Source organism: Drosophila teissieri, chromosome X, assembly GCF_016746235.2.
Source record: "Drosophila teissieri strain GT53w chromosome X, Prin_Dtei_1.1, whole genome shotgun sequence".
Classification (NCBI taxonomy): domain Eukaryota; kingdom Metazoa; phylum Arthropoda; class Insecta; order Diptera; family Drosophilidae; genus Drosophila; species Drosophila teissieri.
This window is the reverse complement of record NC_053034.1, coordinates 8,860,911-8,886,101: the sequence shown is the minus strand read 5'-3', so window position 1 is coordinate 8,886,101 and position 25,191 is coordinate 8,860,911. Positions and strand designations below refer to the sequence as shown.

The 25,191-nt window shown below is 37.7% G+C and overlaps 2 protein-coding genes across 2 annotated transcripts in view; one reads left to right on the top strand and one right to left on the bottom strand.

The window, feature by feature from the left end:
* The window catches only part of LOC122624553, a 43,350-nt gene that overhangs the window by 11,313 nt on the left and 6,846 nt on the right, over nucleotides 1-25,191 (bottom strand). The window lies entirely within an intron of this gene.
* LOC122624555 lies at nucleotides 13,633-14,144 on the top strand. Its single transcript, XM_043804192.1, has 2 exons — nucleotides 13,633-13,847; nucleotides 13,913-14,144. The coding sequence occupies exons 1-2, from the start codon at nucleotides 13,668-13,670 to the stop codon at nucleotides 14,084-14,086; spliced, it is 354 nt and encodes a 117-aa protein (XP_043660127.1). The 5' UTR covers nucleotides 13,633-13,667; the 3' UTR covers nucleotides 14,087-14,144.

Below are 25,191 nucleotides of genomic sequence, written 5' to 3'. Positions count from 1 at the left end.
TTTTCCATTTTTTTTTCCCATTTTTTCCATTTTTTTTTTTTTTTTGCTGTGTCCTGCTTAGCACATTTTAATTTTGGCCGACACCCGAGGAGCACCTTTTGAAAAACAGGAAATTGCTCAAATTGAATTCTCTGATTTCCCCCCACTTCCCATTTCCCACTTCCCATCGTCCTTTTCGGAGATTTTCCGCCTGCATCCTGTGGCACTCTCAAGTGCATTTTAATGGATTTTTAGTTTTCGGTAGTGAAATTCGTACATATATACATACATATATACATTTATAAATGAAAATGTCTGCATGCAAATGGGTGGCAGAATTCAACGTCTTCAAACTAAATGCTTCTCTGTCGAGATTTTCTCTTGCTTTCATCTCACTTAGTCGCTATTTTTTTAAAAGAAAGAAATGTTTCTAAACACGTTTTTACTTGTTTTATTAATATTATAATACGATTATACGCTTTCCAGAAATAGAAATTCCCTTCCCTTTGGAAGATAAATTCTACAATGAAATCCCAGCGCTGGCAATTCAAGAAACAAGATTTCAAAAGCCCACATTACATTTAAATATAGAGCGTTATCCTACAAAGCCCTACAAACAGATGTACTGCCCATTTGGAGACCGTTTTATTGAAAAAGAAAAACATCAACGGCGAACGCGGCGTATACTTAATGTCCAATTGGTCTCGGCACCCAAATAAGTCGAATATATTTTCATGACTCGGCGCAGGGCCGCCTTTCTTCTAAGCTTTCTGCCAACCCCTTTTGCCACGCCTCTGCTTAAGCCTTTGAAATATCCACAGGCGGTGTGTGGGGGGGGGGTAAGATTTCCCATTTTCCCAGGAATCTGTTGCTGGCGCTGCTGCAACGACACATCGTTATCCCTAATGTCTGATAGCTTGAATAAAAGCTTAATAAATATTGCCAGCGCCCAAGTTTCGTCGTCCGTCGATAACCAAAAAAAAAGAAAATGTATCCAGATAGCAGATTTGAACTACTTTTTAAATTTAAAATTTCAAAAAAATTCATTTAAGTTAATACCCAAATCACATGCATTACATATATACAAGCCAATTGGTAAATGATTTTTATTCAATTTAGCTCGTTCTGTTATGAGTCGCAATACCCTTTAGTAGGGCATCGAAAATCCAAGTTGCCCACCAGGTTGTCATGTATGTGTGTATGTGTGCTAGAATGTGTATGTATTTTTGTCATTTGTCTTAAAGCCACAAAAAAAGGGAGAACGAGATATCCTTAGACTTTGTCTACTGTTTTTCGGTGCGTACAAAAAAACCAAAAAAAATTTAAGATGGCTGGCTGAATAACGATGAAGGAAACTGATGGCAGTTGTTGACTTTTAAAGCTTTTCTTCCCGTTTTCCAAAAGCTCAGAGCTGACGCAAAATTTGCAGTTAAATCTAAACAATTTATAACCTTTGGTGTTTTTTGCTTGAGATGTTCAAAAGAGCGGCTATTTGGTTGGCACCAAGCAATCTTAGAGATTTTATAAGTTTTATTTTAATACAAAGAGATTTTATTAATTTTATTTTAATACCAAGAGATTTTATAAGTTTTATTTTAATACAAAGAGATTTTATTAGTTTTATTTTAATAATTATTTTAATACAAAGAGATTTTATTAGTTTTATGTTAATACAAAAAGATTTTATTTATTTTATTTTAATTCAAAGAGATTTTATAAGTTTCATGTTAATACATAGAGATCTTATAAGTTGTTTGTTAATACAAAGAGATTTTATAAGTTTTAATTTAATACAACAAATTTTCATTTTACATATATGCTTGTATTTATTGCTCATAAAGTATCCTAATTTGATATATTCACAAAGATTTCCATTCTTTCTTTTACTTTCTTTACTGAAAATATAGTTGTTCTCCATTCTTTGCCCATGCAAACCAGAGAAACGCATTTATACAGAAATTCGATAATTGCCGCTTTATGAAGCCATAAATTAGATAAGCACATTAAGGGTAAATGGGTGGTGTGTGTGTGTGTGTGTGTGCGGAAAACGATGCCCGCACACATGCACACAAAGTACTGGAGAATTTTTCCATGGCCATGGGGATGAGGTCAGGATAAAGTTTTCATGGCGCTTCAAAGGCGAACCTGCTAATTGCTTGGAAAATGGAAATGTGCCAAAAAAGGAAAATTTATGCACGAAAATTGTATAATGCGCGCTAATTAATTTCCAAGAATCAAAGATTCCAATCGAATTCAAATCGAAATAAATGACAGCGCAAACTTTTGCGGTGACAATATTTGGTGTGTCAATTTTTATATGCAAATCGAGTGGCAAAACAATTGGAAAACTTTGTCTAAGACGACAAAGCAGAAAATAAAAAAGCAAATTTATCAAAACGACGCGGGAAAACCAGTGAGAGAGGGGGAGGGGGGGGCGCAAGAAAAGCATACCAAAAGGAAAAGCGGACGAGGAAAAATCAACAAGAATATAAATATGCAAATGAAAAGGCAACGCAGATGTTCAATCAACAGTTGACTGCCGTTCTCCATGGACTCGCCGCAAAAGCAAACATACAGCCATGGCCAAGCGACTATAGCCCGCTTAATAAATATTTTCTTTAAAACAAATAATTTGGCAATCACCAAATGTTATATATGTATGTTAGCTACAATCAACGTGCATCTAGATGATTCATCGAACTTTACTAATGTGGCATAATCCAATTTCAGTAGTTATAGTAAAGAACTTTTAGGTTTACCACAGGATGCAGCTAGTGAGGGGTATCTGTTAGTCGAGGAGTTTCGCAAACATAATTGCACGAGTATATGTTGAAACCAAGCCACTTAAATAAGACTTTGAAATTATATATGTATATGCATAATCAAAGCGATTTGTTTTGCTCCGAAGAGTTTAGCCACTTCTTGGAAATCGCATGGGGCAATTAATTAAATCCTTAAACAACAGGAGGTCCTGGTCCATGGAAAATCAATCTGCACAGCTCCAACGCACCAGCAACCAGCCTTAAAATTACAAGATAATGTTTTTTCATTATAATTGAAGTTTGTAATTGCTGCGAGGAAAACTTGGCGACACAAGTTGTCAAGGCAATCAACTTTATTACCCCGCAGCGCACATGTGTCGCTGTCCCTTTCTCTCCCCCCGCCTACTGAAGTTTATGTTATTGTAGTTAAGTAATGCCCATGTGTGTGTGTGTGTGTGTGTGTTTGTGTTTTTCGCGACATTTCACAGCTTCAAGGCGCTTTTTTCATTATATTTAGTTCAGAGTTTTACACGCTGGGGAGCGGGGCAAAAACTGTTGCCACATTAAAATGCACATAAAAATCATTAACCCAAAGAAGCCTGACAACGAGCCAGAGCTGCCAGAGCAGCCAGCCGGGCAATTGTGTTAATGGTCCGCCCACTTTGTCACCCCGCCCCCTTTGCCGGGCGCTCTTCCTTGTGTTTATTTCGGCATTACAGTAAACTCAATAATTTTGCCTACTTAATGTACAGCTCTCTCTCCTTTGTCTGCCCATCAACAGGTAGGAGTTGTCACTGCCACACTGAAAAAAATTACCTAATATATTTACTTAAAAAGTTTACAGAAAATATCACGACGAATTATCGCAATCAATGCCAAAATGATGTAGAACACCAATTGCACTTGAATTTGAGATCAATGATTAAGTGAGAGATTTTCGCTGAGTGTATTGCAATGTAGCTTTTTGGGGCAGCCTCCAAATGAAATTACAGTTATTCGAGCTCTCTGGACTGGCTCCTGTTTGTATGTGTGTTTGTATTTATGTGTGTGTGTGAAGGAGAGTGGAGAAAATCAGAAAAAGGTTAATTTGCAATTATGTTTTATGTGTTTGCCGAGTCCTTTGTGCGCACACACAGTATATATATATGTGTGTGTGTGTGAGTGTGCATGAAAGCACTTGAGGCCAGGTGTCCATTTTGGGTTTTACCTGTCCGATTTGCCCCGCCCCGCCCCCCACTTCTCCGCCCGCCTTTTATTTCGCCAGTTTCTGCTTTGATAATTTCTAAAGCATACTTTTTGGGGCAGAAAGTGAAAGCCAGTGAGAGTGAAAGTGAAAGCGAAAGTGAAAGTGAAGGCGAAAGCGGAATGAGCGGAATGAGTCGACGGGGAAAAACAAAACTCAGAACTTGGCGTCTGTTGTCTGCAATAAAATAAATTTCATTTAATATTATAGTTGTTGCTACTGTTGTGCTCCGCTGCTTATTGTTCTTCTTTATGTTGTATCTCAATTGTTGTTTAGACATTTTGAAATCATAAAAGAGACGCAGTTGGCGCACAGAAAAACTTTCAAATGGCTCTCATATACCCTGAAAAAAACAGATGGAGCGTATTGCTTTAAACAAAGAAAAATATTTGCAAAATCGTAGACATTTCAGATTACTAGTAAGTAATCTTTACTTTATAGCAAATTTTATATATATTTTCACTTTTATCGTTGTGAGTGTATTTATTGATGTGATATTAACCCAAGAACTTGTTTTTCGCCGTTTCAATTGTTTATCTTCTGGGATGAAAATCCCCCTACATTCCATCACGTATCCTTTTGACTTTGAGACGTTTTCTGGCAATGAAATAAGTTGCGTGTCCTGCGCGGAGGACATTTGCCTTAGTGCGGCCAACGAAATGAATTTGACACGCGTTAATTAAGTTGCCTCCCGACCTTTAAGTCTGTCCATAAACCACAACGATAGCAAGATATATGTACCTTGCTCACTTTCATCGACTACAAAATATTGTTAATAATTAATTAAATGTTTCATGAACCTAAAGGTAACAAATAAGCCATAATAATATATACATAAGTATCTTAAGAGTATATATATTATAATTTCTGTGTTCTATGCTGTAACTTTCCATTCCTGTGGGAAATTTGGAATATTTGATTTCATAATGCGACTGCAGACTGTCGAGGGGATTTTGGCCAAGGTTGGAAATCAATTTGAGGCAGCTGCCGCCAAAAGGGAAAAGCTGGGCGCTATATGCAAATGAAATGAGCAGAAAGGCAAGTAAACCCTTTTTTAATTGCACATACGCCGAAAACCAAAGGGACACGAGAGTGCTTTCTTCAAAATAACAACAGCAAAACGAGAAAAAAAAAAACACAAAAAAGGTATCCAGGGGACCGTAAAAAACCGCAATCCTTTGGCCCCAAAAATACAAAACTCCAAAATATTTTATGATGCCACCACACACACACTCACACACACACATACACACAATGGGGCATTTAAAACGTATTTAAAATGCAACTTTAAAGACGCCCCAAAGTATGCAAAGCACTGGTAAATAACATAAAATACGAAATACGGCTGCGGCCGCACAAAGTATTTCCCATAAAAAGCGTCGAAAAAGAAAAGCCAGTGAAAACTCAACCACAAAAGGCGGCCAGGATATAATCGCACCATCCAAAACCACCATTTCCCCCCCTCAGCAGCACCAACACACACCCACACACACACGCACACACACACATCAATGTCTGTCTGGTTTACAGGGACCCTCGAATGCAAATTAGCTTCCTTCGCGCGCGCTGGAAAAACCCTTTGCCATATATGCAAATGTGCCGCAAACTGGCTTACATTTCACATTGCTCATACGCACCGGAGGCCGCCATGAGAACTAAGCCACAACAAGGACGACAAACTACAAAAAACACATAAAAAAAAAAACACACACACACACACAAAGAGAAATCCAAAATAAAACTGCAAAATGTAGACATCCAGGGGGACGAGGGCTATAATGAGTGTTTTTACTAATTCATGTGTAAAAATCAGGTCGAAATAAAACAGTTTGAATATAAAACGGAAAGTGTGCGATGCGAAAAGTTTTATACGAGCACCAAAGGGATGTGTGTAGAGTGATATATGGGAATATGTGGGAAACTTTTCTGCCGACGTGGGGAAAATGGGAAAAAGTCGCTTGGATAAGCCATTGGCCAAATCGAAGGACGAAATTCGCAAAATAATATAAGATTAAACAGTTTCTAGTAGATTCTTTAACAGACAAAGCTCAATTAAATAAATGTAATTGAATAGAATCTAATAGAATTATTGCACAATAACTGCGAAAAGTCGAGCATGTTTTCCGACTTTGTTAGCATTTTATTTTAATTACCAGCCAAAAAGCCGATCAATAAGAGGAGCAAACTACAAAATGCTCTGCTCGATTTATGCTGAAATCGGAACCCATAAAGACATGCCCAATTAGCCTTTTAAAGTTTTGCGCCATAAAGCAAATAATAAATCCCATAAAAATGGCAAAATGCCAAAAAGGCGAAAAACTTTGACAGAAGAGAGCAAAAGAAGCAGAAGAAGAAAATATAAAAATTCGAACGATGAGATATGCTTTAAAGCAGGAAGATGGTAGCGAAACTGGTAGATAAAGTTCGTCGCTGAGTAGCGGCAACCAATTAGGCCAAAACAACACAGAACACAGAACACTCACCCTGCCAAAAATTTCCCCCAAAGGCAGATTTTGGCTTGCTAACCGAACGGAAGGATACAGCATCCAAAAATCTCCCTTTTCGGGGATGGCAACCCACCGCCCACCACCACAGCCCACATTTCCCAGTGAAGTTTATGCATATTAAACAGTTATCCAAGCGGAATGGCAGAGCTGGCGGGAAATCTGGCTGGGAAAGCGACTGGGAAAAACGACTGAGCGAAAGTGGGTGAGTGAGTGTGTGTAACAGGAAATGAGAGCCATGTGAGCGGAAATTCCACATTACAAATTATGCAAATCACATGCGCTTTGATTATTTCACATTTTATTTTCATTTCTCTTAACCTTCGACCTTAACTAACCTGCTCGCTTTTGGCCATCAACATTTAGTCGGCGAAATTCAATTTGAATTGTTTATCGCTTTGTGGCAAGTTTGTGGGCGTTTGCCAGCACAAGTTGTGTATGTTAGAACTTAGACAAATAAATCAAAACAAATTGTACGAAACAGAAATATACAATTTTCACAATATTAAAGCAGGTAATAAGAACTTTGACTTCTAAAATAAAATCGGGAATAAGCTAAACATATATATGGTTTTTAAAGCCATTCGGTTCATTAAACGCCCAAATAGCTTGACTAAAAATACACACGAATGAAATGAAACGAAACGACGGCCCACATTTAAATCCGTCGTATTCGAAAACTCTTCATTTTGAAATCGGAACGTGCCTCTTCTGACATTGGTTTCGATTTACATTCGGTTTCATGTTGCCCTTTTTTTATGGCCAAGATTTAGATTCATTCTTTTGTCGTAAAATGCGTGAGCTTTTCACTCATTTTATTGAACCCAATTTTAGGCTGCTTTTGGTTTGCTATATGTATTACGTATGGCAAGGGATACTTGGATACAAAATTGGCCTTGGCTGATTTTTGGGCATACATTTTTGGCCATATTTCATTATGGCATCTGCTGCTGCGGCTTTTTCGACAATATTTTCGCTTAATTTATTAGAATATTTATGAGCATTCACATGTTGTGCTGCAAAATTCCTGCCATCGAATATTTTTCCTGCCCTGTCGATTGTCGCTCATGAATTTTTTCCGCATCGCATAGCAAATATCATTTACATGCTCTGAGCTCATTTTTTTTGTTTTCACATATTTTTGTTTCCATAAATTGCGTATACGCCATCGGGGCCAAGGTCAAGGACAAGGATCCATCCACTCGTCTCGAAGGTCTTACACTCTCTGCATTAGCTTTTTTTTGTTTTATTTTTTTTTTGGTTTATGAAAATGGGAGTGGGGATTTCTCTGGGGTCGATTGGGCCTTGAATAAATCCATAGGCTCATAATCCCACGAGGATTTGGCCCCAAAAGATCTGGAGCATATCGAATGGGGCGTCGAGGTTAAAAGCTTTTCGAAAGTTAATATTAATATATACATATGCCATTTAATATGCATTTAAATATCTGCTACTTATAGTATGTGCATACGGTAGTTCTGAAAGTCTTTAATAAACGAAATGATAATTCTTAACTGTTTCCTTTGTCCATTAGTCAAATGATCCCTGCGGCTAATTGCACAGTAAATTCAAGGTGAAGTGGAATGAAATGAACAGCTTAACAGGTTGCAACCTTATCCCACACACACCTGTGAGTTTTCCACTCACCCGGCCATTTAATCATCTTCAATTGTCGCCCCTGATGCGATTAGCACAAGTCTTTTGGTCTTCAAAATGGTTGGCAGTGACATTCTAGCAAAACTGGATGCGTTGTCAGGTTTTTGTTGCTTAAGCGATTTTCACTGTCCCCAAAAAATGGGGTGGCACCGGAAGGGGGGGAAAACCAAACGAGTGAAAATTCACTGGGAAAACTGCAACAACTGCGTTGACAGCATACCGAAGCTGAGATTTGCTGCAGAGACTGCTGCCAGTTCTTGTTTTCAACGTTACTTTTTTGTTTTTGCCTTCTTCTCTCGCACTTTTCCGAGTTTTCCTGCCTCCCCTGCCGCCCCCCTCCGCTCCTGGCGCAACTGTCATATTAAATACTTTTTCGAAATTGCAATTTAACTTTTATAGTAAGACAGGCAGCGACAGAAGGCGCCGCATATAAAGCCCTGCGAAAAACAAACAGCAGGCGAAGAAAGCGAAGTGCTCCACCACAGCAACTTAAAGTTGGTAATCGTAAATGATGAACGTGAACCATAGTTCATGTAGTTCATAGCCAGAGCCCACTGTAAGTCCAGCAACTTTGCTCCTGAGCAAACAAATAGTCCAGCAAGCCTTGGAGTGAACAAATCTACTGGCAAATGGCGTTCGAAGCATTCGCAGCTTATCAATGGCGAACGGGGAACGGAGAGAAAAGGGGAGAAAGGGGTAGAAAAGGGGAGAAAGGACTGGAGAGAAATGAAGAAAAGCCGGGAGAATGGGAGCAAAAAGAAGGAAAGAAAGCAAGGATATGTGGAGCGGATTGCTCTAACAATATAAAAAATAACTCAACAGTTGGCAGCAGTTGGCAAGCGGATGTGTGGCATGTGTGCGATGCGATAGTTTATTGAAAAGTTTTACTATTTACTCTCCCAACCCCAACCCCCTCCCCCCCTTCTTTCACCACCCCCTTTTGGCCAGGCTAAAATTAAAACTTTCCCCATCGAAAAGTGGGCGAAAGAAGCGAAAGGATTGTGTCGCAAAATAGTTTTCATTTTTCGTTTTACACTCGGTTGGATTTCCACCCGTTGAAGAAAGTTAACACACACAAATACCCTTGAAAGCGAACGTGGTAAGGAGAAAACAAATTACTTAAGCAGAAATGGCGAGCAACAAATTGTACAGCATTAAAAATAGATGACAAAGCCAGCTAACAACAATGCTGGAAAATGGAAATGGAAAATCTCACGCTGAAACTGAGGAAATTTAATACGGGAAATTCATTGGCACGCGAAGGAAACCAATTGAGGCAACTTGGCAGTAAAATCCAAATGGAAAATTAACTTGCCAGCGGAAATTCAAAGAAACTACGGGAAATTAAGTGAGCAAATAGAACGAAGCTATTGATAAATGGTAGATATACTTGGGTAATCGACTGGCGAAAATCTTTGCTTACCGCAAAGGCAAAATAATGCATTTAAATAAATAAAAAACACATTCAAGCTGCATAGATTACTTGGTAAATTTCAAGTAAATTGCGCTTGATTATTGTGGAAAAACTTAAATAAATGTTAATGCTCCGCAGCGTCAAAGGCGCCGGCATCATAGACCGTTTCGTCCTGCTGAGCGAGATATAATGAGTTTTTTAATAAAAACCAACGCCGTATAGCTGAATATAATGCCCGGGTGACGCTGCCCACCCGCCAGGACCTCCTCCTCCCACCTCCCCGCACCTCCTGCCACCTCGCACCCACATCCATCAGCGCTCTCCATTCAAAATTCAAATATACGGCGTCACCTTTCATTTGAAAATACGGCAACAAGGGTAACTGCAAAATATGGGAGGACGGCACGCGGAAGCCGGAGAAAGTGGCACAATAGAAAGTGGCCAAAAGCAAAAAAAAAAAAAGTAAATAACACAACAAAAATGTGAGCGAAAAAAGGTTTGCACAACTCAAAGTAATTGAAGCGAGACTTCTTGAATGCTCGCTATATAAGAGAATATACAGAAACTTAATGGCTCTTAAATAATCACAAAATGTTTTTAATAAAAAAAAAGAAGTCTAAAAGTATGCAACAATATAGTACAATTTTATATACAATATCAGAATAGCATACTTTTACCCACCTTAACACTACTTTCTTGTCGCGCACTGTACGTAATTATTCGAAGTTATCTGTATAGAAATATGCTTATATATACGCGTATATTCTGCGTTATTGCGTAGCTGACCGTGCCAGTTACCTGGGCATTTGTTGACCTTTTTCTGAATTTTAAACGCCATTCGCCCCAGGTGCGAATGTCGTGACTTGAATTCCCGGCCTTTTCTTGCCGCCCAGCCGAACTTTTCCTCAGCTCTCAGTTCTCTTTCCTTTTTCTGGTCATTTATTTTATTTGCCTTCTGATGCGGTTGAGCCTACCAAAAAAAACCAAAGAACCAAAAAGGAAAACCGAGCAAGGTCAATAGCCGCTAGGCCAGGAAACCAAAAAAAAAATAAGAAAAATAAGAAGAATACAGCGAAAATAATGGCAAAGGTAGGAAATTACTTTGCGAATCGTGGAGAAATTTACATTTTATTTATTGATTAAATTTACCCAAACAAACAATCAGCCAGCTGAATTTATTACAATATCTCACTGCGACTTTAGTTCAATTCAGCGACTTAAAAGCTTAATTAAAAATGATGTGGGATGTGTGAGTAAATTTATATTCACAATATGACCCTTGGCCATAAAACTAATTAATTTAAATAGCTCTTTTCACATCGCCTCAGTGTTCATAATGATTAATTAAACGGTGGCGCAGTAATGTGTAAACTATATTTGCATTAAATAATGCAGAGCAATTGGCAATGATAAATATTTATTATAGTTCAATATAATTAAGAAAGTGTGTTAGCTCGTATAAATGCAAAGCAAATACAAGGTTTTTTTTGAAATCACTTACAATAAATCAGCGCTAAACAGAAATAGTTACATGGCATCATTACCTAAAATAAATACAAAATAATACTCGTATTGTATAAGTAGCAGCCTTAATTTATTTATTGAATTCACAACAAAATGGGGCCTATAACCTAGAGATTAATTAATTGAAATGGCTATTTCTTAACCTGATTTCCCAGCCAAAATGATTAATAAAACATTGGCGCATAAATTACGCAGTTTCCTGTAAAATAGCCATGCATAAAACATAGTCCATCAATTGGAAGTGTATCGTATCGCAATACGGGTCATGTAAATGCCGATAAGGACCTTCATTTCCACTTCCTGCGACCGGAAGTGAGCGAGAAGGGCGAAAAGGAAAGGAAAAAGGCATGGCAGCCAGGATAAGCAGGTCGCCTAAGTTTCGTCCTTCGAGTTTCCTGCCTTTGATGTCGCCCAAAATGGTTGAAATGCTTGAAAATTCATATTAAATGCGTGGACTAAGTGGGGCCCACTTCTTCATTCGATTGCTTGTCAATTAGCTAATAGAATGCTGAGTATCAACTTTTGTAATTATCAAGTATACGCAGTACTATGCCTCGCAATAGTTACAAATTGTAAAAACAATTGTGACAGCTGCAAATAATTTTAGATGAAATGTGCATCAACTTTTTCGCGTTTTTTCTTTCCTTAATGTTCGTTTTGAAATAAATTGTTGTTATGCTTCCTTAATTTTCAACTTCAAAGTTTCCATTTCGCATTTTTATATGCACACGTTAAGAGTCGAATGTTGTAGCAATGGGTAGCAAGGGGTTACCTAGCACTGCTGCTTGCTACAGCAATATATTTTAAATATGTAACCAAAAAGTTGACATTTTTCTCTACTGTTTTGAAATTTAAGAACCTTGCAGAAGGTATTACTTCATGGTATTACTTCGTACTTTTCAGTCGCTTGTAATGGGTATCTCCAGGTTCATACGCTTGTATTTTCCAAGCAAGCAGTTGCAGCTGGCTGGCACTGAATGGATGAACAATAACGTAACAAGACTTGAGCAAGTTGCGTTAAGCAAATTAGAAAGGAAATTCGCTCTCGCACACACACACTCACACACATGCACGCGCATTTCCCGAGTTTTCCAACTGGGAGCGGGGGCGGTAGGCGTGGCCGGATAACGGAGGCTGGCAAGGATGAAGTTTTGTTTTTTTTTTTTTGGGAGCCGTGTCGGTTGCTCTGGCTATTTCATTCTTGAAGTGCGCACTTCACTCGAGTAATTTGCCACGACACGCGCACTCACCCACACACACACAAAGACACACACACACAAGCACACACACGCACTAATACTAACGCACGCACGCACAGCTGGCAGCCATTTTGACACACACACACGCACATGTGCTGACATTTAGATTGAAAAACGAGCCAAAAAGCAAAGGCAACATATAATCGAAAAATGCTTCGCCAAGGGGAAATGATACAAAGCAATGTTTCCATGTACCCGCCGCCAGGGGGCGTTACAGGTGTGTATTTGCCCAGTTGCGGCCAAGTTAATAGTACCACGCACAAATAATAATAATAATAGTAATAAGCATAATTAATTCAATTTGTTTGTGTATAAATAAACAATATTATTAAATACGAATATAACATGTTCCAAGGCATATACATTTTAGCCTATTTATTTTAACAATAAATATGCCAGTCAAATGATACAACATGAAATATTATTAATAATTGATTATATATGTTCTTAACATAAATACTTATGGCTGTACTATTTCGTTGACCGCCGCTGTACACCTGTGCGTGTGGCAAGTGAAGTGAAGTGAAGTGAAGCGTATGCTAAATTTTTATTGAAGTGCATACAAACAAACATGCCCGTCGGCAGCTCGTTCAGCCGCAGGGAAAACTGTTGACACTGCCCCCTTAGACTTTTCCGCCTCCTTCCTTCCCTGCCTTCCCTTTCTTTCCACCCTCCCCCCACGTCGCCCATTACCGCCCATCCCCCTTGCCCAAGGTCGCAGCTTGTCGCTGGTAATTTTCCTGTGCAGCAACAACAAAGCAGAGGTAGCAGATAAAGAAGAAGTGGCAGCTAAAGTAGATAAAGCCGCTGGAGTCGAAGATACCTTAAATACAATTTAAAACCGTAGCCAGAAACGCACTGAAAGAAAACTTGATCTAAAATGTTACAACAAATGTATAAAATAAAAACTAACACACTTAAAAAGATATACAAGACTTTTGACAAAGAAATATCAACTATGTATTAAACTTATACCATAAAAAAGCATGACCTTAAGTTTATCAAAAACAAACATTTAAAAATAGGAAACAATTTTGAAATAGCAAAATTTCCTGAGATTTGCGATTAAATAACGTTTCGATTATCAACAGCAATCCAGGTGGGCAAATGAAAAGAGCGAGTAATGCGCTATTGAATGAAAATCGGAATGAACAGCTTGGGAAAGATAATGAGACTTAACTGATTAAGATGTTGAACGTAATATCATTTTTTAATTAAGTAAGTACTTGTAGATATCAAGCTTTGCAATAAAAACTGGGAACGAATTCTTTTCCAAATCAGTTGAAAGTGTTTTGTCATAGCGAAATAGTTATCAAAAACCAAACAATGAAATATGTGACAATTATTTTATTTGCGCTCGCCGCATTCGTTTTGCCAACTTTTGCCGCAAATGACTACCTTTGGGGCGAAGTCGGTGCCAACGATTACAAACTGGCCAAGGATACCGTTTCGAAGGCCTTTTTCGTTGGACTTGTGCAGACCAAGAAATACGTATTCAAGCAGTCGGTTCGTAACTAATGCAAAACTTTCACATTAAAATGCAATTTTATAATTTCGTTTCCATTTAACAGGACAACCTAAATGCGCTGACCATTACGGCAATTAAGATAACCGACAAAAAGAAGAGCCATGGTGCAACTGCTGTGCTGGTCAGCGGAGGTCCTGGATCCAAAGGAGCCACCATCAAGTTCACTTCCGAACGTGGTTACGGCATCAAGGATACCGTGGAAATATGGGGCCGTTAAATGCTACCCTTTCCAATGTGACACTCTGCATAAATAACGCAACGCAAATGCAAAACGAAAAAATCCACTGTGTGTTTTCATTTTTGTTTGGTGCAAGTGACATGAAAGTGCTATGTTTTATCATTGTGCCAGTGCTAAGCCTTCAACAGGCATCCGCTAATTGCTAAAAGTCGCCGAAAAAATATGGTATTTTTTCTCAGTGCTCACGAGGTTACATTGATTTTGACACGGGGCGCAAAAAGCGAAAACGAGCAAATCAAACACACCAACAGAGATAACAACGAAAGCGATTAACTATAAAGCTTAAGTGAGTCGCAGTTGAACGACTCTTTGTCGGGCAGTCTATAAAAAAAAGTAATACTTTTCAAAAACTGCACTTGCAAAAACACAAAATAATCAGTTTTCTGGCCAAAACTTTAAAAATAATGGTCCCGAATATGGAATGGCATACCTCGTTGAGCTCGAAATTCAATTCCCAATCGAACTGTATTTACAGATAAAATTGAATTTTTTTTTCAAATTTTTCCCAATTTTTGATGATGGTTTTTGGATTTTTGCCGAAAATGCATTTTCTGTTTTTTTGCGATTTAAATAGCAGTATTTTGATCAGAACATTCGAAATATTGGTCCAAATATGGAATGTCATACCTCGTTGAGTTCGTAATTAAATTTCCAATAAAACAGTGTTCACAGAAAAAATTCAATTTTTTACCCATTTTTTTGCAATTTTTGATGATGATTTTGGAATTTTTGCAGAAAATCGATTTTCTGTTTTTTTGCGATTTAAATATCACTATTTTAATCAGAACATTCGAAATAATGCTCCAAATATGGAATGTCATACCTCGTTGAGTTCGTAATTAAATTTCCAATAAAACTGTGTTCACAGAAAAAATTCAATTTTTTACCCATTTTTTTGCAATTTTTGATGATGATTTTGGAATTTTTGCAGAAAATCGATTTTCTGTTTTTTTGCGATTTAAATATCACTATTTTGATCAGAACATTCGAAATATTGGTCCAAATATGGAATGTCATATCTCTTTGAATTCGTAATTAAATTTCCAATAAAACTGTGTTCACAGAAAAAAATTCAATTTTTTCCCCCATTTTTTTGCAATTTTTGATGATGATTTTGGAAGTTTTGCCGAAAATCGATTTTCTGTTTTTTTGCGATTATTTTTATCAGTATTTTGATCAGAACATTCGAAATATTGCTCCAAATATGGAATGTCATATCTCGTTGAATTCGTCATTAAATTTCCAATAAAACTGTGTTCACAGAAAAAATGGAGTTTTTTTTCATTTTTTTTGCAATTTTTGATGATGATTTTTGGATTTTTGCAGAAAATTGATTTTCTGTTTTTTTGCGATTTAAATATCACTATTTTGATCAGAACATTCGAAATATTACTCCAAATATGGAATGTCATACCTCGTTGAGTTCGTAGTTAAATTTCCAATAAAACTGTGTTTACAGATAAAATTGAATTTTTTGTTTATTTTTTTTTTGAATTTTTGATGATGGTTTTTGCCGAAAATCGTTTTTTTTGTTTTTTTGCGATTTAAATATCACTATTTTGATGAGAACATTCGAAATAATGCTCCGAATTTGGAATGTCATACCTCGTTGAGTTCGTAATTAAATTTCCAATCGAACTGCGTTTACAGAAAAAAATAATTTTTTTTTTCAAATTTTTTCCAATTTTTGATGATGATTTTTGGATTTTGGCCGAAAATTGATTTTCTGTTTTTTTGCGATTTAAATAGCAGTATTTTGATCAGAACATTCGAAATATTGGTCCAAATATGGAATGTCATATCTCACTGAGTTCGTAATTAAATTTCCAATAAAACTGTGTTCACAGAAAAAATTCAATTTTTTTATCCATTTTTTGCAATTTTAGGTGATGATTTTTGGATTTTTGCCGAAAATTGTTTTTCTGTTTTTTTGCGATTTAAATGTCAGTATTTTAACCAGAACATTCGAAATAATGCTCCGAATTTGGAATGTCATACCTCGTTGAGTTCGTAATTAAATTTCCAATCGAACTGCGTTTACAGAAAAAAATAATTTTTTTTTTCAAATTTTTTCCAATTTTTGATGATGATTTTTGGATTTTGGCCGAAAATTGATTTTCTGTTTTTTTGCGATTTAAATAGCAGTATTTTGATCAGAACATTCGAAATATTGGTCCAAATTTGGAATGTCATATTTCGTTGAATTCGTAATTAAATTTCCAATAAAACTGTGTTCACAGAAAAAATTCAATTTTTTTCCCATTTTTTTGCAATTTTTGATGATGATTTTGGAATTTTTGCAGAAAATTGATTTTCTGTTTTTTTACGATTTAAATATCACTATTTTGATGAGAACATTCGAAATAATGCTCCAAATATGGAATGTCATATCTCGTTGAATTTGTAATTAAATTTCCAATCGAACTGTGTTTACGGATAAAATTGAATTTTGTTTTCAAATTTTTTCAAATTTTTGGTGATGGTTTTTGCCGAAAATCGTTTTTCTGTTTTTTTGCGATTTAAATATCAGTCTTTTGATCAGAACATTCGAAATAATGGTCCAAATATGGAATGTGATACCTCGTTGAGCTCGTTATTAAATTCCCAATCGTACTGTGTTCAACAAAAAAATTATATTTTTTTTCAATTTTTTTCCAATTTTATTGATGATGATTGATATATAGCATAGTAATGATGAAAGTTCGAAAATATCAAATTTGTAATGTTCCGTCCGCGAATATTATCGTATTATTTATTGCAGTTTGTCACATATTAAAAAAATATTTAGTGTACCTGAAGGGGATTTTGGTTTGAGGGATGCTGAATGGCGGTGGGTGGTTTTCGGTTGGTTCATGGTGGGTGGCATTTCCCCCGCCTCTCCGCCTCACCGCCCCTCCGCCTCCCCGCCTCCACTTCCATATTCCACCGCCACTGATGACGACGATGGCAACGACACAAAAGTTCAGTTCAAACACTCAATCATTTTTACACCCGACTATGCACACACACAGGCGCACACTCGAACACCAGCAAGGATTTGTTGTGTGCAGAGACGCATACACACACACTTGGACTTGTTGACAGCACGCACACACACACAAACACACACACACAGGTGCAACGTAGCGTATTTGGCTATAAATAAATGTTCAATATTTTCCGTTCTCGCCACAGGAAAAAAACCAAAAAAACCGGAAAATATTCAATGGGAGGAGTAGACATTTTGAATTTTCTATCACAATTTGTTCAGCACTTTTTTTTTTCATGTTCTTTTGTAGCTGTCGCACGATAACTGAATTGCAATTGAATTTAATTATTTTTAGCGCAAACACGATGGTGGTATACAAAATAGAAAAAAAAAAAAAACGAAGGAAAGATGTTGGTAAAGCTCACAAAATCCTGTGGGGGGGAATTTAAAATGTTGCTGAGCTGCGCAGCAAAGCGGAAATTTTCGTGTAAGCCGTGTGTATCCCCAAAAAAAACAGGAATGTATATATATACTTATAAATATATACATATATATATATAAAAGCAACTCAATCAATGTGCTCCAACGACTCAATTTCAAACTTAGGTGTGTCAACACTTTCGGAAAAAAAGCCAGTCGGGCAATCGCAGCAGTGCGAGCGAGAGGGCAGCTGTTTGCTTTATTTATTATTAAATATAAATAATGAAAAATCAATAGAAATTTATTTATACATATTCATCAATATGTATACGAATTGCGCCCAGCCGAGGACATGGCCAACAAAATGAACAACATCCCAACAGACACAAGCCACACACAGCAGACGACAAAAAATTGCACTAAATATAAAAGCCGCATCTTTCATTTTTTTTACCATATTGTATGTGACAAAGGCTTTGAAGTAGTTTTATGCACAACTTTTTATGCAGAGCACTTTTAATTACGAGGCAATAATTCATTTAGCTGGCACACTTTCTGTAGTCTGGAATAAATAAAATTATAAATAAGAAAACTGATTTCTTGCAAAATCTACTCGTAAATTAAGCCTTTAACAAAGATTTCTAGATATTTTGTTGAGCAAATAATAATTGAAGAAGTAAGTACCCAAAAGCGCTATTTTTGTGCCCGCCATCGTAGCGACAGGCCAAAGTTCATGAGACAGGGCAAAGGGGTCAGCAGCCACAGGCGCAGGGGCTTCTGTTCTGAGTGAGGGAATTAACTTTAGGATAAATTTGTCATGTTGTCGAACCAAAAAGGGGAAAAGGGGGGAAAAAAACCAAAAAACAACAGAAAAAATGAAGGAAAGCCAGAAAAAGAAAAGGAAAAAAGGAAAAGCGAGGTAAAAACATCGAAGGATAACTTAATTATTTATGATGTATAAATGTATGCATGTGCATGTAGCTGGCTCTAAACGGATTAAAGGGTTTGGGCCCAGAGGTGTTACACTCGTGACTTTTGTACTTACACGTACATACATACTTATTGTGGCCAACGTTATTTGAGCCGACTATTTCTTGGTCCTAAGCGCTGCAACAAATCATACTTATATGTGCACTTCATTGTTATTTCTTAGGTGCTAATCCATATCGCAGTTTATTCAACAGCCTTTAGATTCAATATTTTTGTAGAATATAATTTGTAGAATAATTTACCAACTTTCCAGCTTCAACAATATGCATACTCTTAATATCTAAATGTAACGCATTTTGGGTCTGTAATACTTTAAAAAAAACTCAATATTGTTGCCCCCAACAGAGCTGTAATTTAATCACTTTCCCCCTCAATCACTGCAATGCAATCACCTTAATCAATTCGTAATAACTACCAATGCAATCCGATAGATAACCAAAAAGGTAGAAACAAAGCCAACAAACTTGTGCAAAAATCCCACACCGATATGCCACAATAATTGAATTCCCAGGGCTCTGGCGGAGATATATCTTTTAAGTTGATTACTCGAGAAGTTCCATTGGGGGCGTTTGAAGCTTAAATGTCAGACGGATAAAGGAGATCTCTGCAAATTGCCACACTTTTCACCCTTTGCGTCACTCTTGCTCAAGCGCAAGCCCTTAACTTTCAACACTGAAGTGGCAATAAAGTAATAGTTGGCAACGTTTTATTTAAATTAATTGCATGAAATTAGAATTTTATTGCCAATCGCCTGCGTTTAACCGGATGATTCTATGCGGGCTTCTATGTGCGCATTGTGCTTCTTCAGTTGGCATCCGCATTCGGATCCGCATTCTCATCCGCACCAGAGAATATATTATGGCAAATGCTTATATATTAGTAAATAATAATTATACTTAATTAACACTATGCTATTTCTATTGTTCTAGCTGGCATTCAAAGTGAAATTATAAAATTATAAGTAAGATAGCTGAAAGTATTAAGTTACATTAAAAGAAAATAATGAATAATACTAAATACTAAATACTAAATAATACTAAATACTAAAAAATAAAATAAAAAATACTAAAATAGTATTAAATACTAAATAATACTAAATACTAAATAATACTAAATACTAAATAATACTAAATACTTAATACTAAATAATACCAAAATATATGTGCCCTCCTCTGCGCTTCTCAAAAGTCCTACGTAAGCAAACCATTTTTTCGATCTTATTTTTTTAAATACTAATTGTGAGTGAGTGGTGCAGTGATATGTGATATGTGGCAGCAGAGGATATCAACAATGTGATTTCGACCTACTGGAGGAAGTGCCTGAGCCAGCTATTTTCCAGGAGCTACAACCAGCTGTCTGACGTGAAAAGAGCGGAAGAGAGGAAAGGGGTAAGTACCTGGGGAGAGTTTCTTTAAAAAAGAAAAATTATACATTTATAACGTTAATTATGGGAAGCAAATATTACAAATTTGTTGAGTGTGATTAGGGTGGCAAAAGATGCCACTCTTGCAGCTCTCTGATCCGCACTCTAATTGAATGAATACGCAATTCAATTTGCATTGCATTATTCATAGCGATTTTTCGGTGGTAGCCGGCACATTATTGCAGTCAATTGAATTTGCAAATTGCCAATTATAATTACAGCAATCGGCAACCAAAATGAAAACAAAACGCGGTGCAAAGGGGAAAATTGTCATTTCAATTAACTGTCGGTGCTTTGAACGTGTGGACACAATGCGATTTGGATAGATAAGCTTGGTAAGTAAATAAAGGGAAATTACTGCGAGTCGATTAAAGAATAATAAAAACAGTGCGCCAAAATGTTTACTTATTTTATTGAATTAAAAACAAAAAATATATAAAATGAATGCCCCTTTCTATAGAAATTTAATTAACTGCTAATATCTCAATTAGTTGTCCAATTCAGCTGACTTTCAATAATTAGTTATCTCCAATGCCACGCCCACCGACCCCAAACTGAAAATTAAATGGAGTTGCGTGTGCGTGTGTGTACATAACCATGCTATCCAACTATCCCATCCATCCACACGCAGTGGACATCTGGCAATCCATTCATATTCCCACAATTAAAATGCATTATCAACTGTCAATTGTCCGGTGCTCCGAAATGTATGCTACAGAAATGCACAATTATCCGAGTTAATTGACATATGCCAAGAGAGTGCTCAGTTATTGTTATCGAACCTTTTATGGCTGGCCACTGTACTTGGCCGCAAAATAGAATTTGACCACAAAAATCAATTGTATTACTTAAAATTACTTAAGCGACTTTTGGTTTTAAAGTCGCCAAATTTATAGAAGAACGTCTTTTGTGGTTAACTCATTTACCCCAGGTCATTGTTGAGTTTTCAATGAAAAGAAGTTGTTAAAGCGTTTGTGGTTTTCAAATTATTTTGGTTTTAAAAAAAATTATTTTCCATCAGTTTTTTTCTCAGCGCATTTGTGGTTATTGATTGAGTGCATCGCCAAAATATTGAAATTCGAACAATGATAATTACAATGATGCTGCTCAAGATGATGACATTGATTTGTCGTCCAGCCACTCAAATGCAAAAGTGTTTAGACGACTGAGGTTATTTTTGGGATATTTGTTTGATTGGGCGGACTGAAGGTCGGCCTGTTTTGTATGGGGATGAGGTTTTTGGGATTTGGGGGTTATTGGGGTTTTTTTGGGGTCTTGGACAGACTGTTTGCCTTTTTGGGGCTTCATATTTCGTTTCATTTCGGTTAGTTACGCAATCAAAATGACTGACAGCTAAATATGCATATTCAATTAGAGAGCAAGGAGAGTTGAAAGAAAAAGGCAAGCAAAAGGGGAGTAGCCTCTGGCGGTTCAGGATCTCACCCATACACTCGCACAAACACACACAGACACACTGACACACAGACACACTGACGCACACACACAAGCACACAGTCGGAAAATTCACTGAGCATTTCGCCTTGAGATTCCTCAAATTGCAGAGAGGCAGACGAAATTGCAGTCACAGTTCGGTGGTTTCTTTGCTGCTGCATTTCACGGCTTAAATCCGAGTAGCCACAAAGTAAGACAATAAAACTATTGTTTAGATTATAATGATTATATGCTGCTGCTTTAGCATTTAAACCGCGCACATTTAACTTTCGGCATTTGAGGTGAATCAAGCGTAATTTTAACTTTCGGCATTTGAGGGGAATCAAACGTAATAAAATGCCAGTATTTGCATAACACTTTTGCCTGCACAGCAAATAGATTGAAACACAAGAATTCTACAATAATGTGACTTTGAAAATTCTATAATTTTTGCGAACCTACTCCCCATAGATATTACAATTGCTAGCCAAAGAGGCGCGTCAAGTTGATCATTTCATCTGTAACTACATATCTCCCTGCTCACTTCGACACTTCACTCCACTGAAGAGTCCTGCCAAGGAGGCGGACACAAGTGCCGCCGAGAGAAGGGGCAACTCGAACAAAGAGTCCTTGCTCCTGCCCCCTGGAAAAAGCTTGGAGGGCGCACACTTTTTGACACTTGTGGCACACGACTCCGGAGGAGTGCAGCTGGGCAGGTCAGAGGGCACAACGAGAACAGCTCAATAGCAACTATCCAGTGAGCAGTAATTGAATCATTTTTATGCCAGCACTTTTGAGGAAATCTCTTTCATTAATATTTACTGCATGAAGCTTTATGTTATGTATTAAGCTTTATATTATAACTAATAATATATAATAACTAACTAAAATCATGGGTAAACAATATTCCAGACTGTTTGCATCTGCTTTTGCGTGTCTATGTATACATATGTGTTTTGAGCACGTTGAAAATGGTGGCAAGTATAAAAAGAAGCAATTCCTGAAATAGAAACATCCACCAAGCCGCCGAGTGCAGCCCTTAACCCTTGGCTGGCCAAATGGGTCATTAATTGACAGCCAGCGGGTGCGGGAGAGGGGGGGAATTGCTGTTGCTTTCCTGTGCGAATCTTCATAACCAGAGTGGCTGCTCGTAGTCATGGGTTAAGGATACAGACCAACCACTGCCCACCCATATCCTTCGGCACTCGTCACCTGTCAGACTGCTCCTCTATTTCGTTGTTTTCCGTGCCTGTCAGCAAACCGAAGCTTCCAACTGGAAGCCACCGAGGTTCCACCGCCGAGCTGACCACTTACTCCTGGGGGCCATGTGCGCTTTATGGCCTCGCATGCACACACACCGCGCCCATAAATACTCCAGATGTGCGGGTCCCCAACGTCCTGGCCATCAGCACCACCATCATCATCATCATCATCGTCATCTTCATCGTCATCATGCCCCATCGTCATTGCTCCTAAGCTGAATCTTTATTTCATTTCATTTGCAGCGCAATTTTTGTGCCGAGTCTGCGAATAATAGAAATCATAATGGAAACGCCAGCGGACAGGAAACGGAAACGGAAACAGAAACGGGACCTCGCCAACGCGGCCATCATAAGTGTGTGTATTCGTGCGCATCTGAATTATATATAATCGCCTGAAAATTGCAACAAAGTTACCACGACAGCTGGGAATTTGAAAAAGAAAAGTGGACTATATATGGAATAATATATGTTAAAGAGCAGACGTTTCACCTTATTACTATTGTGTTTCCTTAGCGCATTAAAAGCAGATAAGCCAGTTTGTTTTATATTGGCAAGTTTTAAAGCCTTAGTTTTGTGACCACAATCAAGTTGGCCAACACACATACACACACGCACACACTTTGGTGTGTTTTGCCTGCATTGAAGATGCAGTGAAAATTTTGTTGCTCGACTCCAACTTTGTGTTTGCCATTTTCCTGCCTGCGGCGACCGGACAGGCCTCATTTCACTTTGCCTACCTGGAAAATGCTCCCCCTTTTTTTTGTTTTTTTTTGGGCTTTGTTATTGCACCCCCCCATGCCCCTGTGACCTCTTTTTTTTGGCCTGAACGAGCTGCATGTAGGTCCATAAATCATGCGAACAGACCGCAGATGCTGCCACCAGGCACTCAATATATTCTGCCAATTTTCAGCTGCCCTCCTGCGGTGTAATGATCCCAGGGGCAATAAAATAGGAGTGCTGCTCCACCTGGGGGAGCAACTGAGTGAGTGAGTCTGCTACTGCTGCTGCCTCTGCTATCGGCGATAGTTATAAATTCTTAAGCCACAACAAAGAATAATGCACAAACTTTCGAGCCATTAAACCTGAAAGTTACCATTTTTGCCATTATATTGCTTTTATAATGATTTCTTTTATAGTTTGTAGGAAAGCTAGTGACTGCATCAGCCATTTTGCTTAATGCATTAATTTTATTTTTTTGGATAGCATCAATTTATTTAGCAGTACTAATTTTTAAAAGAGAGAAAGTTTCTATCCATTTATTTAATTATCCAAGTTAACTAAGTAGCGCTAAGCTGTGCATAATACAATTTAAAACTAGTTTCTTGCAATTCCTTATTTCCGCCCCGCTCTCAAAAGTTTGTTAACGAAAAAAAGGAAAAAAATGAGGGAACCGGAAGCCTAGTCATGAAATTCGTTTAGCTGGCAGGCAATAAAGAGAAAGTGGACAATGGGATTTAGCGGATGTTAAAGGAGCAAAAGGACGATGGCGGGATTTGGGTAACAGCAATAGAGAGAGATTTTCAATGCACGCGGCGGAACAAAGGCGAACTGCAGGACATTTGCGCCTTTTCCTCTACACTTTAACCAAAAAAAAGTTGGAATAAAAGTAAAATAAATAAGGAGATATCTTTTAGTACATATATTAGTATATCTTATTGGTAAAAATTACGGCAGTTGCCCGCTACCGCTGATATATTTAATGTACACGCGGCGTATGCTTGATATGTTGCACATACGAGTACTAGTAGCAAGTAGCATCAAGCATACGCCGCATTGGCCCGCCGAGAGTTCGACATTGTGCAATTCCCCCTCCCCCATTGAAATTGCTTTTCCCACCAGAGAAAGAGAGAAAGTAAGAGAAGAGTGGGTGGCTCAGCAGCAGAACTAGGGCCAATCAATGCGCCTGCCATAAGTATGCAATGTTCAATGAAAGTTTCGAACAAACAAGTTGCAAGTTGATATTTGCAGAGCCTTGATTGTGGGCGGAACGAGGGGCAGCAGCCCCCAGGGGCTTGCAGGGGTGTGCAGGGGGGTTAAAATCAATTTAGACCATTGTTTGTGGATGCGGATGCAAAAAAGAGAGAGAGAGAGAAAGAGAGAACCAAAATAACTGAAAGGAAAACAAACGCACTGAACATGAATGGTAATAAGCTGATTATCTGCTGCACGACGCATAACAAAAGATGATGGAATAAAATCAACTTGAAACTGACAACCGAACAATTTAATCCACTTTTGTTTGTGTCTCATTTTCTCTCTCATTGTCTAACGCTTTGTTTTCGGCGGCCAAACAGTGCAATTAAAAAATCACAATCACATAGGAGTTGATGCCATTGAGCGATGTGTCACGCCCCCAGCTTAACGAGTTGAAAAAAAGGGAGGGAAAAATGAAGGAAAAACGAAGGAAAAACTAGTGGCTGGTGTGGACTTTCGAGGTCACAAATGATCAAGGTCCCAACTGGAAGCACACTGAAAGAAAGAAGGCCAACGACATTTTCAAAAGCACCATTAAACCTTGAAAATCAACTATTTCTTCAAAATAATTCCAAAGGCACTGCCATTTTAGTCAATTTATTTAATAAAAAAGATA